This window comes from Lipophrys pholis (genome assembly GCF_963383615.2).
Source record: "Lipophrys pholis genome assembly, chromosome: 1".
NCBI lineage: Eukaryota > Metazoa > Chordata > Actinopteri > Blenniiformes > Blenniidae > Lipophrys > Lipophrys pholis.
In genome coordinates, this window is record NC_137635.1 from 4,364,583 (window position 1) to 4,381,885 (window position 17,303).

The 17,303-nt window shown below is 38.4% G+C and overlaps 1 protein-coding gene across 1 annotated transcript; it reads right to left on the minus strand.

Moving 5' to 3' along the window:
• Positions 1–5,563: 5,563 nt before the first annotated feature.
• Positions 5,564–13,566, minus strand: LOC308107336 (mucin-13-like). The gene is made up of 10 exons (XM_080459636.1): positions 13,442–13,566; positions 11,515–11,859; positions 10,887–10,993; positions 10,661–10,716; positions 10,407–10,555; positions 9,904–10,029; positions 9,761–9,806; positions 9,624–9,661; positions 7,076–7,163; positions 5,564–6,952 (listed from the first exon to the last, which is right to left on the minus strand). Exons 1-10 carry the CDS (start codon positions 13,494–13,496, stop codon positions 6,598–6,600), a joined length of 1,365 nt encoding a protein of 454 aa, XP_080315762.1. The 5' UTR covers positions 13,497–13,566; the 3' UTR covers positions 5,564–6,597.
• Positions 13,567–17,303: the final 3,737 nt, after the last annotated feature.

Sequence of the window (17,303 nt, forward strand, 5' to 3'; positions counted from 1 at the left end):
AAAAAACGTGTTTAACAATATTAGGGAATATTAATTGGTAATTTCTTGCTCAGTCAAGTAGTTCTTACCCAAGGTTTGTTTAATATGACAAGTTGGCACAAAAGTAGCTAAATTTGTAAATATCTTCACTGATTCAAACTTTTGGGATCAGAAGGTCTTGAACAAAATGTTGAATTACAAACAATGTCTCATTGTAATGACAGCAGCAAGGTCGGCAATGAGTGATGATGTCATTTTCACCTGTTACAGCCATTGTAGTAAAGACCACTTTTTATGCTGTGTATTTGTCACTCTTACTTCACACATCAGTGGTCTACAGGGGATTGTACTACATCACTGTTCAGAAAAATGTCATGACTTCACACTCAAAGACAGACAAGCTATGAAACTTATTGCGAATATAAATTTTCCAAAAATGCAAAAATCTAATTTTCCTAACTTCCATAGTGTGCCCAGTGGGACGCTACTGAGAGGAATTTCACTCGACAAACTTACAGGAACTTGGGTGGATGAATGTAACAGCCAATCAAAAAGATCCTTCAGTTTATTACATAGGACAACACTAAAATAATGCTTATATTTAGTAGAGTCAAAGCAACTCTGAATACCACAACGTGCATTAGTTTTCTTTCCAAACATAGTGTATAATTTCAATTTCAATTAGCAAAGAATTCAGGCAAAATGTTTTAAGTTATGGCTTTCTACAACCTTCTCTATCTCATAATGTGTCTTTTAGCCTACCTGTATTACTTGAAGAAAGCAAAACTGGATCAAGGACTTGTCCAGGAAATTATCAGAGAAGTGTCCATCTTCTTTCAGCTTATCAAACAGGTCCATCCAGAACTGGACACACTCACTGCGCAGTGTCAGCCACCATCGTTCGATCCGCTGATTCCCTGTGCTTGGACCAAAGGTTACACAGTCTCTTTCATCTTGGTTCTCAGAAAAATGTAAAAACCGCTGCATTTCAGCCATGTGACCATTTTCTGTCCCTAAATCAAGTCTGAGTCTGGCAGGGCAGCCACCAGCATCGAGAACAGCCTCCATGAAATAGCCAGCGATGATCTTTGGGTCATTGTTTGTTTTGTAAGCTTCAAGCCATATCATCTTTCGGGAAAACCCATCAATACACCCACTGATCGCGATTCCAAATGGCTTCAGCTTGTCGTAGCCATCAATGTGCCAAACATAGTTTGAACCACAGCTGTGGTACACACGCCTTCGTAGTCTATTTCTTGACCTCAGATCGACACCTTCACCATCTAGTAACTGTAGCAATATCCTTACGGTCTCTCTGTCTGTTACAATTCCATGTAACCAGCATTTTTGATGCATCCATCTGTAACCATGGGACTGACCAGAGGTTTCCAGTTGCTGTTCAATGAAGGTTGCCACTTCATCTACATCAGTTTTATTCTTCCTACGCCAGAGCCGCTTCTTTCTTAAAATCCTTTCCAGGGTGCGTTTGCTTAATACAATCCCATGTGAATCAGCAAGCAAATCAAGTATTTCATTTGTTGTGAAGCCCCGTTTAAAGTAGTCCTCAATATACTGACAATCCATTTCTGTGTCCAACTGAAGAGGAGAGCTCACACCAACAAAGACCTGCTACTTTTGACTTGTGCAAATTACCTAATAATTATAACTTACTATCTCATAATTATGACTTACTATGTCATAATTATGACTTACTATCTCATAATTTCGACTTACTATGTCATAATTATGACTTACTATCTCATAATTTCGACTTACTATCTCATAATTTCGACTTACTATCTCATAATTTTGACTTACTATCTCATAATTTCGACTTACTATCTCATAATTTTGACTTACTATCTCATAATTTCGACTTACTATCTCATAATTATGACTTACTATCTCATAATTATGACATACCATGGGATTTCTTTTTTACTCAAGTGTAAGTTCTTCTTTTTTTTTTTTTAACTGGCGGAAATGGGCTTCCATATTATCCTGTTTGAAAAACAAAGATAGTGTAAGAAAATGACTAAAAAGATCATTTTTTTTCCCGAAAGCTGCCTCTCTTTGATTTGATTTTACTGTTTCACAACGACCGTCCTTGATTTTAATGATAATTTCCACCCATTTCTTTCACACACACTCTTCGTGATCTGACCAATAGTGTTTACCAAACCTAGAACTACAAGAACAAGTACTTAGATAAATAAAACAACCACACCAGACACATAGGTTTTCATTTTTCTGCAACTAGAGATTCCCCAGTGAACTTTACACTGTTGATCACATTCACCCAATCACACTCACACTCCAGTCGAGCAGCTTGGGGTTCAGTGTCTTGCTCAGGGACACTGACATTTGGAGAGCTGCAGAGGGGGAATCAAACAAGCAACCATTGATAGACAACAACTCTACCAAATGAGCCAGTTTGACAGCAGAATCCCAAAGGCTGGCGTATTTAACGGCGGAAGGTCAGCTGAGGTGCCAGACCACACTCAGTGCAGCCTCGACCTTAAGGTTGGGCAAAAAAATCCCTTTAATCGATTTATCAAATTTGCTGCTAAAATCGATTTTCATTGTGTAAACTGGAGATTTTTCCTCGCAGTTTTTCGGCATTTTTCGCATTCTGTTCTACCAACCCTTGTAGGTTTCTATTGTTGCTGTTGCACTTTTACTTAAACCTGGGTTAAAGCTTGAATCTTTTTCTTTTTTTTTTTAATTGATGCGATTTGACAACCACTTCAACTCTCCACCTTCACAACAGTCGTAGAAAACCTCTCATTTCTACCTTGCAGATACAAAGTCAGTACAATAAAGTACCTATAGCACGCTGTAAAAAAAAGAAAGGGTGACGACTGGCCAGTGAAACTCTGTGGGATGGATCTGGGAGGAGGATGTCCAAATTGACGTTTTTTGTTTTTCTTTAACCCCCCCCCCCCATTCCTTTTCATTTTATTTTTTTAAACTTGTTATTTTTACTTTATTTTTTTCTTATTTTGCTCTTCTGTTGGGGGTGGGGGTGTAAATGTGGGAGTAATAATAAAACTGAGCCCTGTGCGCTTGTCAAGCATGTATATCAATCTGACTTGGTCAATAAAAACTATTTGAATAAATAAACATTCAACATTTTATTATTATTATCATTATTATTATGGGCAACACGTTTAAACGTTAAACAATTAATTTTGGTAGACATATGCAGCACGTCAAGCCGCACAAAAATGTTTCTTGTTTTCCACGTCCATACTGCTGTGGCGCAGACGGATCTCTGAGATTTTCGCAACCTCACCGATGTCGCAACGACGATTGTGAGCTTTTTCACAATCACATGTACAGCAAATGCAACTTGTAATATCTTATTTTCACTGATGACGTCCGTCTTGTATTTCTGTCTTAGAAATGATTGAGAGGTCAACAAGAGGCATAGTCTATATTTCTCCTCGAAAAAGGCAGCTGAATTCTTCTTTTCAGTCCAACGTAGGGGTGGGCAAAAATTCGGTTTAATTTATTTATCGAATTTGTAGCTAAAATCGATTTTCATTATGTGGACAGCCTCCAGCAGGGGGCACTGCTGTGACCTTTACTTCAGTCAAACATGAGGCCCCAAAAAGCTCCAATCCAGGCCCAGAAACCACCACGCAAGTGGTTATATAGGGATTGTTTAGTTTTTTTAAATTTACATTTCACTGTATTTTGCAGCAGAATGTTTCAATAAAATTGACTTTATGTTGAGATTGTTGTCATTTTCAGTATTAATTATGTCTAGTCCAGCACACTCAAGATGAAACTGGACTGTATGTGGCTTCTGAAGTACAATTTTATTTAGTATTTATTTTGTTTACTACTTTGTAGATATTATATTCATGTATATATATATAGTATACATCTTTATATTGGTGCTGATATGTGTTTGTAAATAAATATGTTTCTTCCATAGCATATTATTTGGTGTTTGGTTCGCTCAGTATCAACTAGTCCTACAATTTATCGCGTCACAATGTAGTATTCAGTCGTCCACAATGCATTAGTCCACAATGCACCATTTAAGCATTAAGCCCATTTTTGTGTGTGTGTGTAATTTATTGAGCGAAAACAAATGCACTTGGTTGCAAAGCATTGATGAGATCAGTGGTTCCCAAACTTTTTCGGTTGGGCACCTCTTTGGTCTACACCTGAAAGGCCTCCTTCTTCAGCCACGGGTGTCCACGAGTGCGTCCTTGCGTTTCCGGCATGACGGGCACCAATAAGCATCCGGCCACAGCTGCACATCGCTGCGTCCACATTTGAGGTCTTGAACAGGGTCCACTCTGACTCCATGTCCCCAACCTCCTCCTGGGAGAAAGTCTCACCGAGGCACTGCCTCGCCTTTCCCAGCATCTCGATGCGTTTGAGGTTGCTGGGTGGGTCCAGGGGAGCGACGCAGAAAATGTATGTAATCAATGCAACAGCGGCTCGTTTGGGGTAGAGAAGAAGACCTTCTATCGCAGCTTACCGATACAGAAGTTTGAATCAGTCCTTCATAGTTGCTTAAGGTGGGAGTCAAAGGTGAGCGCTCTGACCTCACAGTTAGAAGGTCATGGGTTCAAATACCAGCCAGTTTCCTCCACAGTGCAAAATCATACATGTGAGAGTCATTGGTGTGTTAGGTCTCTGTGTCTGTCTACCCCTGTGTGTCATGTTTCCAATCAACCAATGGCCTTCTCCCTCTGTAAGTTCCACCTGTGCCCTTCCTTTCCTGGCGTATTTTAACCCCTCGCCCTCTGTTGTCTTGTGGTCTCTGAGTCCCCTGCGTTTCCTTGTGTTCCCTGGACTTTTCAACAATAAACCTGGTTGTATGGAACTCTGTGAGTCCGTCCCATGTCATTCAATTTCAGCCATTGTTAACTTAATTCAAATACAGTGCGTTTATAAACCACATCACAACAATCTTCCTTTTTTAGATTGATCCAGCCCCCTAGTGGTGAAGATTATTATACTTTTAAACAGCTAGTGAATACAGAGCACTTAATTTGACTCTTTTATTAACATACTTGTACAAGCAGATGCTTCATTAGTCCCTTTTAGAAAATGAATATGTTTTGGGGGGTGGTTTACTTGAAATGACGGTATGAGTTTAGAAAAAACTAAATATTTTGGAATCTATCTTTTATTGAAGACTATCTATAGAAAATGAAGCGAATACAGCTCAGGGCCCATTGTTAGGTTGTTGACTTTGACATTGTTTTTTTTTTTTTATTCTCCTTCTTGCTCTCAGAGGGGTGGCGTCCTGGCGCCCTCTATTGGCCAGCCGCCACTAATAATAACTTCTGCTTATCTGGCTTGAAAAGCAGAAAACTAAGATGCATCCCGTTCTTATATCTATAAAACAAACTTGGAGTTTATCAAGATGACTTGTACGAGATTTGCGTAGCAATGGAAGGGAATCCAATGCTTCCTATCTATATTTCTTTGAGGACACATATACGTCTGAGGATTTTCGTTGATACAAACTTAGAATGAAAGAAATATGCATTTGAGGTGAAGGTACCCGGAGGCACCTTGGATAAGTGTTAAGAAGATAAATGGAGGACAAAATCTCAATGATGCCGAACAATTTTTTTTTTAATCCCAACACAGAAAATAAGTTAAAAAAAAATCTCTGACTTGCTCTCACTTAAAAAAATTGGAAATCAGTGAAGAGAAAAATGATCCCTTGTAAATGTGCAATTTGTCAATAAATAAATAAATAAAAATTGTGCAATAATTAACACTGTAATAGACAGTATATTGTAATCATATTTATTGTTGCAAAAAAAAATACAAAGCAAGAAAAAAATAAAAAATATATAATTTCATTTTCTTCTTTTCTCTGTGAGAGATTAAGATGAATCTAACCCAGAAGTGGCCAAAACAAAAAACAAAATACACTCTCAGTTGTACAAAAACTATCTCAATGTCAAAAATACTTGACATGGATTATACTCAAATATACAGAGGAATTTATAGAAACCTGATTTGGAGGAAGAAGTTCTGAATTCTAAACTTTAATAGAAGAAACTAATCTTGTTTACAGCACAGAACATTGACTGATTACATTTGTGACACATTTCATATGTAGTAGTAGCAGTAATAGTTTATTCAGTCAGCCAAATACAAAATGCAGCAACAGAAAATGCAACAATAAAAAGAAAGGGAAAACAAACAGAGGAAGACCGAAGGGTTTAGGCTGAAGTTTAACTACGCAAGACTGTTACAGTATGTTTAAGTCCATCAACTATGCAAGTCATCGAGAGTCTATTTCTTGTTTTTATTTGACACAAACCCTGCAAGTTTAGGGTTTAATACAGATGAATGGTTTTTAATGTGAGTTCGGACATTGGCATCATATAGCAATAACGTTCTGAGATTTCTTTTTAGAGCTCAAGAAAGTAGAGTTCACATTTATCAATTCTAAGCAGTACATAAGATATAAAAGATATTTGATTGATACAACTACTAATAAAACACTAACAATGTGCAATACTTGGGAGAGAATTTTGAAAACGAAGATGATCAGAACATATTTGATCTGAGCTACAGAGTCATTGTGGGAACCTTTGTGATTCTGGGGTTAGTGAATCATTCTCCACTGTCTTACATGAAAGAAGCGTTGGTGCGGCCTCGATTTTGAGCGTAGGGGTTGACCTGAGGTAGACGTTGGGCATAAGGGTTGTTCTGGGGGCGAGACGGAGCGATCAGATTTTGCCGGCTGTGGCTCGGAGTCATCTCCAGGTTGGTCCTGTTGTCCCAGCCGCTGTTGGTCATGGCCCGTGGGATCCGGGGTACCTCAGAATTGTTGTTTCCAAAGCCTTTGGCCGATTTGTTACCTGCTGCTGTGCGGTTGAAGTCAAAGTTGCTGTTACCCAGGTATGTGTCTACAGGAGGCCGGCTGTTGAAAGACTTTTCCTGGTCTGCATTTTTGCTCTTCTTGGAGCTTTTCTTGGGTTTCCTAACAAGATGAAAATAAATGCATAGTGTTACTATTGTTTTAATACTGTACTACCTAACTGTACACATCTCAATGTGTGACACGAGGAAGAATAGATTGGCAAAGAATAGGCGAGAAACTCACTTGGTGGCAAATGCTATAGCAATGATGGCGGATATCAGCAGCAATCCTCCCAGAACAGAACCAACAATTACCAGATCACGTTTCCAGTCTAACAAAACAAGGAAATAGCGTGTTAGCAACAACAGTTTTGTGATATAATACATTGGTTTGGTGGGTTGGTTGTTGGTCCAGACTTTACTAAGACACGACACATTTAAACATACGAAAGAAGCGAGAACATTATGAAAATTATTTTCTAATCCAATTTTTAATTTGGAATATGTGTTAAATCTCACTATAGTCTTTTTTATCAGTCCAAGAAATAAAACTAGCCAGTCCTATTTATCGTGGTGTATCGTTCCATACCCCAAATTTTTCCATCTGAATTCTCAGACATTCTCTCCAATTTAGTACTGAACTCAGATAAAGTCATTATAGTGGGTGACTAACATTCATGTTGATGTTGACGATGTTGGCCTCAACATTGCATTTAGTTCATTATTTGACACAACTGGTTTTATGCAGAATGTGAATAAACCAACTCACTATTTTAATCACACCCTTGATCTTGTTCTCATCTATGGTATTGACACTGATCAATACAGTTTTCCCTCACAACCCTCTGTTATCAGATCCCTTTCTGATATAATTTTAACTTACACTAACCAGCTTCATACCACCAGTTCTGGATCCAGTGGAACAGTTGTCAGAGCATTAGCATTAGCATTAGCCACTCGGGTTGATTGTGTTGTAGATGAAGCAGCAGCCCTTGATTCTATTTCCCCACTGAAAACAAAAACTTCAACTTAGAGCAGGATAGCTCCATGGTATAATGGACGATTGTGAACATTCAAGAAGCCAGAATGTAAATTGGACAAGAAATGCAATCTAACTGAATTAGAAGGGTTTTGTGCTGCCTGGAAAGATAGCTTGTTGATCTATAAAAATAAAAGCCCTCCCCAAAACTCAAACTGCCTGCTATGCCTCCTTAATAGAAGAAAACAAGAAAACCCCAGGTTTCTCTTCAGCACTAGAGCCAGGCTGACAAAAAGCCACAGCTGTCGAGCCTCATATCCCTTGAGCTTTGGGCAGTGATGACTTTGTAGACTTCTTTAATGACAAAATTCTAACTATTAGGAATACAATTCAAGACAGAACTGTCACACATAGATCAACGACATGCTCATGTCTGTCAGTAGAACCTGGATTACAGTTATCCAGTTTACAGAGCTTTCAAGTTCTCCTCAATTGTGGCTTCATCTAAACCAACAACACGACTTTTAGATCCAATCCCGACTGATTAGTACTTCAATACTAGAATACATCAATATATCTTTAATAACAGAATATGTACCACAAGTATTTATGGTTCGGGTTATTAAACCTTTTCTTAAAAAAAACCACCCTTAACCAAGGTGTTTCAGCAAGTTACAGGCCAATATCCAACTTTCTCTTTATTTCTAAAATTAACAGATATTTTCAGAATCTACAGTAATTTACAACAATGGAAAGTTTCGGAAAGCAGTAATGGCATCTCGCTGCCAGTAGGTGGCACACTAACCAACAGAAACTCGTAGTCAGTATGAACCTTTCAAGACCTATTTGAGTCTTTCCAATCAGGTTCATCAATATAATTAAGAAATATCCCATTAACTTCAATTGTTATGCAGATGATACACAAATCTATTCATCTATGAAACCAGGTGATACTGATCAACTTGTTAAACTAGAAGCCTGTCTTAAAGACATAAAAGCCCGAATGAATTGTATTTTTGTTTTCCTGAATTCAAATAAAACAGAAGTTATTACATTTGGCTCAAAACATCTGAGAGCGACATTATCTAAACGTATAGTAAGATTGAATGGTTTAACTTTGACCTCCAGTAGGAGGAACCTGGGAGTTATTTTTGACCAGGATTTATCCTTCAACTGCCACATTGAACAAAACTGCAGGACTGCCTTTTTTCACCCAGATAGTATTTCTAAAATTTAAAACAAGTTGACTCAGAGTGACGCTGAAAAATCAATCCATCTATGTGTTACTTTCGGAGTAGACTATTAAAAATTCATAATATCAGGGTGACCAAATAACTGCTTAAAAAGCTTTCAATTAATTCAAAATGCTGCATCGAGGGTCCTGACAAGAACTACAGGGAGAGATCACTCCAATACTTAATCTAGAATACAATCTAAAATCCTTCTTTTAACCCATAAACCTCTTAACAACCAGGCTCCATTTTATCTTAAAGAACTATTAGTCCCATTTCACCCCAGAAGAACTCTTTGCTCTCAGAGGCATTATATATCAATAAAGATCCCATCTGAAACCCACTAATACTGCTTTATAGATCTTCTTTAACATCAACATGGTAGAGTCACATGAATCTAATAGATGCTTGTCAATCAGCATCTGTGCAAAGTGGAAACTACAAGTTTTGGTCAGAGAACAATGCAACATTTGCAACAATTGCCACGCAGGACACGATTTGTTTCCTCGTTATTATTTGTTTTAAGAAGACTGTCCTTGGGAAATTGTTGAATTGGTCAAATGCGAGTTCTGTGTACTTACGTTCCTCGCAGTTAAAGCCAGTATAACCAAAGGCGCACCTGAAAGACAAAAGGCAAACATTGGATTTCTAAGCACATGAAGTCTGAATATAAGTTCATCATAATAGAGAAGCAGATAGAGGGACAAGATGCTCTTACTCATTACATATGTCATCTTTGAACTGCTCCCCAATGGGACATTGAGCTGCAACAACACAAAAAAATAGGTTTGTAATTCAACTCAAAGCAACAACAACATGCACACACGTTTTCTTGTTGTACTTTTATTCAGTTTTCCTTACCTACGCATGCTCTATTACTATGAAAACGTTTGTAGCCAGGCCGACATTCGCAGGTGAAGTTCCCGTCACCAGAAGTACACTTTGAAGAGATGGCGTCACATGCATTGACTTCACACAGGGTTTTAGCTTTAATTGAAGAGGAAAGAAAAAAGACTGGATCAGTACTAAACATGCACAGCTGGAAAAAAAAGAAACACATTATGATATGAACTGTGAAGTGAAATGTTGAGAGCAGCAGCAGTCTGACAACAAGACAAAATGTTGAATAACACACACACACACACACACACACACACACACACACACACACACACACACACACACACACACACACACACACACACACACACACACACACACACAATAACACACTTTAGGACTCCTCCAGTTTTACGAGAGTAAATCACAGACATGATTGTCAGTCGCTTGACATTGTGTTCTCACTATAACACAAAATGAAATCTGGACACAAACATTGTGCAAGTTACAGAATATAAACTTACACTTGAAGGGTCCGTCCACAACACAGCCGCCACATCCCTTTTCAAAAGCTTCTGTGAGCTTCTCAGTTGTAACGTCAGAGTTTACTGGGAAGATGATTTCCACAATCGCTTTGGCTTTTTCCCCGGATCTTGACGTAGGGCTAAATGGCCTAGATGGTTAAAAGTAAAATAAAAAACATTAATAAATAAATATTTGTTTGTAAATATGAAGTGCTGTGAATTACATAAAAAGAAGACAAATGGTGTTAACTTACTGGAGCTCACGCACCACTGGTTCTGGGCTAGTAAAATTAACAAGCATTGTTTGAATCTGTTTTTCAGAAAGAAGATAAAATTGTAATCATCTGAATCCACATTCATAGGTTGTGATAACTTATAAATGTAGCACATGTAAGTAACTGGGATCAGTATAACACTGACCTGTCTGGAAAACAACAAACACACGTCTCTTTAGGTGAAAATATTTAAATGTCCACTTACATTGTCAGTAATTGTTTGCGAAAGCTCTAAAAATGCTTTAGACCTCTTGTCTTTCATTTCTTCTACAAATGGCTTAGTCGTTTGAAATTCTCCTGGGAAAACCTTAGCTGAAAGGTAAAAAAACAAACAGGAAACACATGAATCACTTTGTATTAGTCAGATGAGATCAAATCTACATCTAGTGTGTGTGTGTGTGTGTGTGTGTGTGCGTGTGTGTGTGTACATGTGTGTGTGTTTCTGTGAAGAAACATTAACTGAGATGACGTCTCCAAGTGAAATTCAGTCTGAGAACAAAGAAGTGAAAAAAGCTGCTTCATTACATTCACGTCATAGTACCGATGTCATCCTGGGACTTTTCAATGCTTCCAGGGGAGTTTTGAAAAATCAAAAAACAGAACTAATAATCAAACTGTCGTGATCGGGGTGGAGCAGGTTTGGCTTCTCCATCCCCGTTTGCATTTCTAAAGACGCACGTTTAAAATCACCATGCAAGCAAAAGTGCTTCCACAACTCTGAAACGCATTTCTCACCATTTTGTTCATTAATGTGGAAATGGAAAAAAGTGAACTTGGGAGTTCAGGTTTAAACCGTCATTACTCACAGTGAAGGTAAACGTACAATCACTTACCTGGCACACACGACTTGGTCCCATTATCGTACATTTCCCCAGACAGACACAGACACCTAAATTCCACATTAAGGTCAGGCTGGCAGGTGCTTCCATCGCCACATGGGTTTGGTTGACAGGGATTGTTTGGAGGTGTAGTCGCAGGAGGTGGTGTAGTTGTTTCATTTACACTTGCTGTCGTTGTTGTTTCATTTGCACTTCCTGTTGCATTTCCAGTTGTTGTCGGTGTTGTTGCATTTGCACTTCCTGTTGCATTTCCAGTTGTTGTCGGTGTTGTTTCATTTGCATTTCCTATTGCATTTCCAGTTGTTGTCGGTGTTGTCGTTGCAATCCCAGTAGGTAGAACTTTTCCAGAGCCGAACAGTTAAGTAAACGACAATTAGTACATGAAAACACGTCACAAATAACTTACAAATGACAGAAAACAGCAGAACCTATTTAAATGTCAACAGGGTAATTGACAGGGTTTCCTCGACTGGTGAAATTATCTTGGAGTTGGCATTAAAATTCATAAGCAAAAAGGCAAGCCATTTTCAGAAATCAGAAGAAAAAAAAACCCTCCTCAAATGTACTGTGTTTGATTAAACTTGCATTCTCACTCCTGTGAAATGATCTGCAGTGCTTACAGTTTAATGACACCGCAATGTAATTTATGGTTTAATAAGCATTGTTTAACTTTTGCTGAAAATAATAATAATCTTTTTTTCTTTTTTTTAAAAAAGCACAAAACAAAGCAATACAAATTTTAAGTAGGTGGTGAAGCACAATGCTGTGCCATATTTGTTCCTGGTAAACCTAAAAACGTTACTAGCTGTGGTTTACTGTGTGAAATATGTTGGTTTGCCGATTAATTTTAAGCTTCTAATCCTGTGGAGCAACAAACCTTCATGTGTGAAACTCAGAAACCTAAATTATAAGACCAAGCTTTAGAAAAAAAAAAAAAGAAGCACGGAATTGGAAGTCTTAGTAAAGTCAATTAATAATTCAGACACACAAGGCCTTAAACGATCTTCTGAGAACAAAGACTGCCTTTAACGAAAGCTGATAACAGCGGGGTTATGACACGGGAGAAGAGTCACACTGCCCACATCTACACGCTATCAAACACTGAAAATAGATTTTCTAATATGTTTATAAAACCAGTCCAGACCCACAATACTAACGCGGAAAAGCTTAAATCTCAACTTTTATTGGTAAGCTGTGATCCGGGACAACTTTGTGTGTAGATTCTGAGTTTGTTTGAATCCAAACTTCATGTTTAAGAAAAAAGAAATAAAGAAATAGATAGATAAACATCTGGGAGCATCTGACTGAGTGCTCTGGTGGAGGTAAATTACAAATTGGGACTATTTATACTGATAAAGAAAGAACACCTTGCAGCACGTCAACACCTTTATCCAAGCAGCCAGTTTTTGCTTTCCAATTTAAGAAAGAGATATTTTGTTTAAAATTTGAATTTCTTGAATCTAAAAATTTTTTTAAGCAAAAACCACAATTGAAACTGAAAAGACAACATGATTACCCTGCATTGTCACATTCAAATAACTACGAGTTTGTGTTTTTAAAGTTTTTTTTAAAGATTGACAGTTAAAGAATACTCCGTAAACTTTTATTGCACATTATTCTGAGTTGCCTTAAAATCTGCATTTTATCTTTCAAATTGTATCTACGGAAAGCTCACTTTAACCATTGTATTTTGTTAATTGTGTCAAATCAGTTTTAAATGATGGGACGTGTGCTCCGGACCTCTTGGCCAGGTCACCCTGGTAAAAGAGATCTTGATCTCAATGGGTTTTATTTTCCTGGTTGAATAAAGGTGAATAAAATAATAATAGTAATAATAACAATACAATTACTGTTTCCGCCTAAAAACTTCACAGATGAAGGACCATTATAATAAAGAATATAAATAAAGCAGAATACTCACCAACGACAATCAGAGCCACGAAAAGGACAGACAGGAGATGGATTTTCTGAGCCATTGAAGGAAAGTAACGATGGAAGAACAAGAAGAGAAAAGCCTCGTGAGCTGTGACCAAGTTTCAGTGCACTGAGCTGGACAATGTGGACGCAGGCAGTTTTAATCATTCGCCACTCCTTCGTGTGCATTTCCTTCTCAGACAACGAGGCTGTGAGACACACCTTCCGTGGTGTTTATCTATTTTTCAATCTTCCATGACCCATGTTGATATCTCTGACTTAGTTAAAAGCTATAAAGTGTTTCACAGACTCAAGAGTTGAGGCATAAAGATATTAACAGAATAACCAAACATGCCAAAGAAACAATCATCAAAAATGTCCTCACTGCATAAAGTATGGAATCAAAGGAAAAACAAGACAAACTTCCTACAATAACCTGGTTACAACCCAGATTAAACACGTGGCTCTTCAGCTGCTCTGTTGGGGCTTTCAGGATATGTCATGTAAATAAGCATTTCCTCTTTTTAAAGTCGTATTTACATTTCACACTGATTTTCAAAAATGGTCAAATCTCCAGGCTAGAATCAACCAAAGAAGGTAAAACAGCCAGAATAGTTAAAACTGCCAAAAAAGGATAAAATAGCTCAAAGTACTGGAAAAAAAAAAAGTTTTAATACAGTAAAAACATTCAAACTAAAATCATTTAAATTGCTGGTTCTGATTTTGTTTTCCGGAAAAGAAAATAAGGACAAAGGGGAACATTTTAAAAAAAATGCTCATATTGTCAAAAGAGCAGCTATAAATTTCTCAAATTATGTGGGGGAAAAAAAGATATATAAAACAATTTATATATCTAAATTCTACCTAAATTGTATCTTGAGATGTTTTTTTTTTCTTGATCTCAGATAATTAACATGTTTTGTGGCTCGGGACAAATTTTATTTGGTGTAAAATCATGAAATCGGCTCTTGGTGTTCATGACCTAAACCAATAACAGACGTTCAACCAGATTAGCATGAGCAGTGTTTACCAAACCACAGAGAAAAACAAGTGCATGGATCAATAAAACAACCATGACAGACACATACTGTACAACAATGTGGTGAGTTTGAAGAATAAAACAACAACAGCAGGCGGTCTTTCACTGCTTGAGCAGTCCCCAAAGTGCTTTACACGCTTCATATTAACAGTAACTATTAGTGATGTCCCGATCACACTTTTTTGCCCCCGATACCGATCCGATTTTTCAGAATTGAGTATCGGCCGATACCGATACTTTCCCGATCCGATACTCACATTGCTATTTTTGGAGCAACTAAGATGTCTGAAGCTAAAAGCACTATTGGCCGAAGCTTTGTTTAGCTAGAAATTATTGTAAAACTCATTTATTGAATCAAAATTCTTCTCTTTCTCTTTAGCTGTTGTTGTAAACTGAGGGTACATCCACACAACGAAAAAACGATCTTTTCCCTCCCCGGCCTTCTCCCAAAAATCTTCCGTCCACACCTCACTACGAACACGGCTCAACACGAGGCTTCAGGGCATGTAGTACACATGCCAGGCCTTTAGGGGCGCTGTGACTCACCAAACACAATAAAAAATCAGAAGAAGACAGACCACATAGAAATTTAGAAGTAGACTTCTACACATAAACACATAAACCACTATATATACATCTAGTTTTATAGGTCCATGGCCCCGCTCTGCCTGCTTCTAGCTTCTGCAGCTCGACCGGAGCTTCTAGTCCCTGATTCTTTTGATTATTAGGTGACGTTGTGGACCGCCTTTTTTTTTTTTTAGATCGGCGGGGTGATCGGCTGGATTTGCCGATCCCCGATCACTCACAAATCACTAATATCGGCCCCGATCAATATCTACCGATCGGATCGGGACATCCCTACTAAATATATTTAAGTCTGTGGGTGAATAAACGTGAGAGGAAGCGACGCTCAATAAGTCAACAGTCTATCGCAGGGAAAACAGAGTGAGACAGACCGAAATACATTATAATGGAGTTCAGTTACAGTATAAAGCACGATACCACTGACTACACAGCAGCTTCATGCTGCAGTTCAGCGTCTTGGACACTAGGGGGGATCAAACTCGAGGACCCGCTCGGGCAACTGAGCCGCAGCCGCCACAGTAACAGTAACACATCAATTTGAAATGTGTGTGTGACCAGGAAGTGTGGCAGTGAGTGAAAAATCCCCAAACAAACTCCAAATACAGTTGTCCAACCTGCATTTTCTATTTGTTTGTTTCTATTCATGCTTGTGGAATGAAAACGATGTAAAGGGTTTAAAAGTTAACGTCACTGACATGACAACTCACATTGTGCCCTTTGTACCAGTGGAACGATATCGGGATGCTTAATTGGATCGAGGAGATCATTTACAGAACCTGCACAACAAACGGTGATTTTTATGGCATCTTGCTTCAATGTTAGTTCCGTGACCCTTTATTTCCAGCTCCATATCTTACCGTCATACTTTATAAGTTAGAAGGTCAATAGTGACCGGGAGGGGCAAAGTTTACGCCCCTGTTATGGGTTTATTGGAGCTGCAGGAGCCAATCCCCCCCCCCCCGAAGCAAAAGTCTTCAGGTGGAACGTCTTCACATTTCCAGACTGTGTGCACAACTACACACCCGAGAGCCTGCGTTCACAGTATGGCTGACAGACGGACATCAATCACCGACAAAACATACGAGGTGATTGAACCTACTTAGGAGAATGTTATCAGAAGGAACTTTGATCCGTGGACGTCATATCATGAGATAAAACCACCTTGGTGACAACACCTTACAGCTGAAAAGAAAAGAAAAGAAAAGAAAAAGGAGAGGCCGATGAGGCGTAAACGCCACACATGTTTTCCAAGTGTGAAAGGTTTCTACTGCAATATGTCAAAGTTTCCTGAAGCATCACCGTCACCAGCGTTCAGCTTATCTCGAGGCGGACATTGAGCCGAGTGGCACATTTGAATCGATGCCCACTTCTCAACTTTTATCTCACTTCCTCATCACCCTGACAAAGGTCAGCTTCAAACAAAAGTGCGGTTGTTCAAACAGTCTTCCATGTTGGTTGAAATGATTGCTTGTGAAAATTCCAGAGGTCCAAACAACAATATAGCGTTCATTTTGGCTTCTTTTTTTTTTTTTTTTCTCATGAAGATTCTGTAAGGCCCAGATTAAGTTCAATTAAAATGTGCTGCAAAATGCCAACCACATTGCAAACCCCCAACCGGCTGAATGATGGACTTCCTACAGCTTCTTCACATCATACCATATATTTGTTAATATATTTGGCCGTTGTTGGATCTTTTTTTTTTTTTTTTCTTTCCCTTGTCCTGTTCGGCAGGTTGGGCCAACAATATGATGTGATTGAGAGCCTTCGGAGTCAGAACAGTTTTTGGTCTTGCAACAGGGAGAGACCTGGAGTCTTCTCCTGGGGGGGGGGGGGGGTACATACAATATCCTTGTTGTGCTACATATATTATTTGCAGTTATCACACTGATCCAAATACTTTCCAACTGTTTTTGGATTAAACCAGCCTGAGCAGCTCTATCTAGACAGTAAAATGATTTCTTAGATTAACCAGCCTGAGCAGCCCTATCTTGGCAGTCAGATGATTTCTTAGAAGATTAACCCTGAGCAGCTCTATCTAGACAGTAACACGGGGGGGGGGGGGGGGGGGGGGGATAAGTAAAATTAAATTAAATTAAATTAAATTAAATTAAATTAAATTAAATTAAATTAAATAATCCCTACAGTTTCAATAGGGCACTATGCACTGTCAGTGCTCGGACTCCAATAAAATCAAAACTCTTTCTATATCAATCAGATGCTGTTTAATTTGATCATTTAATTTTCT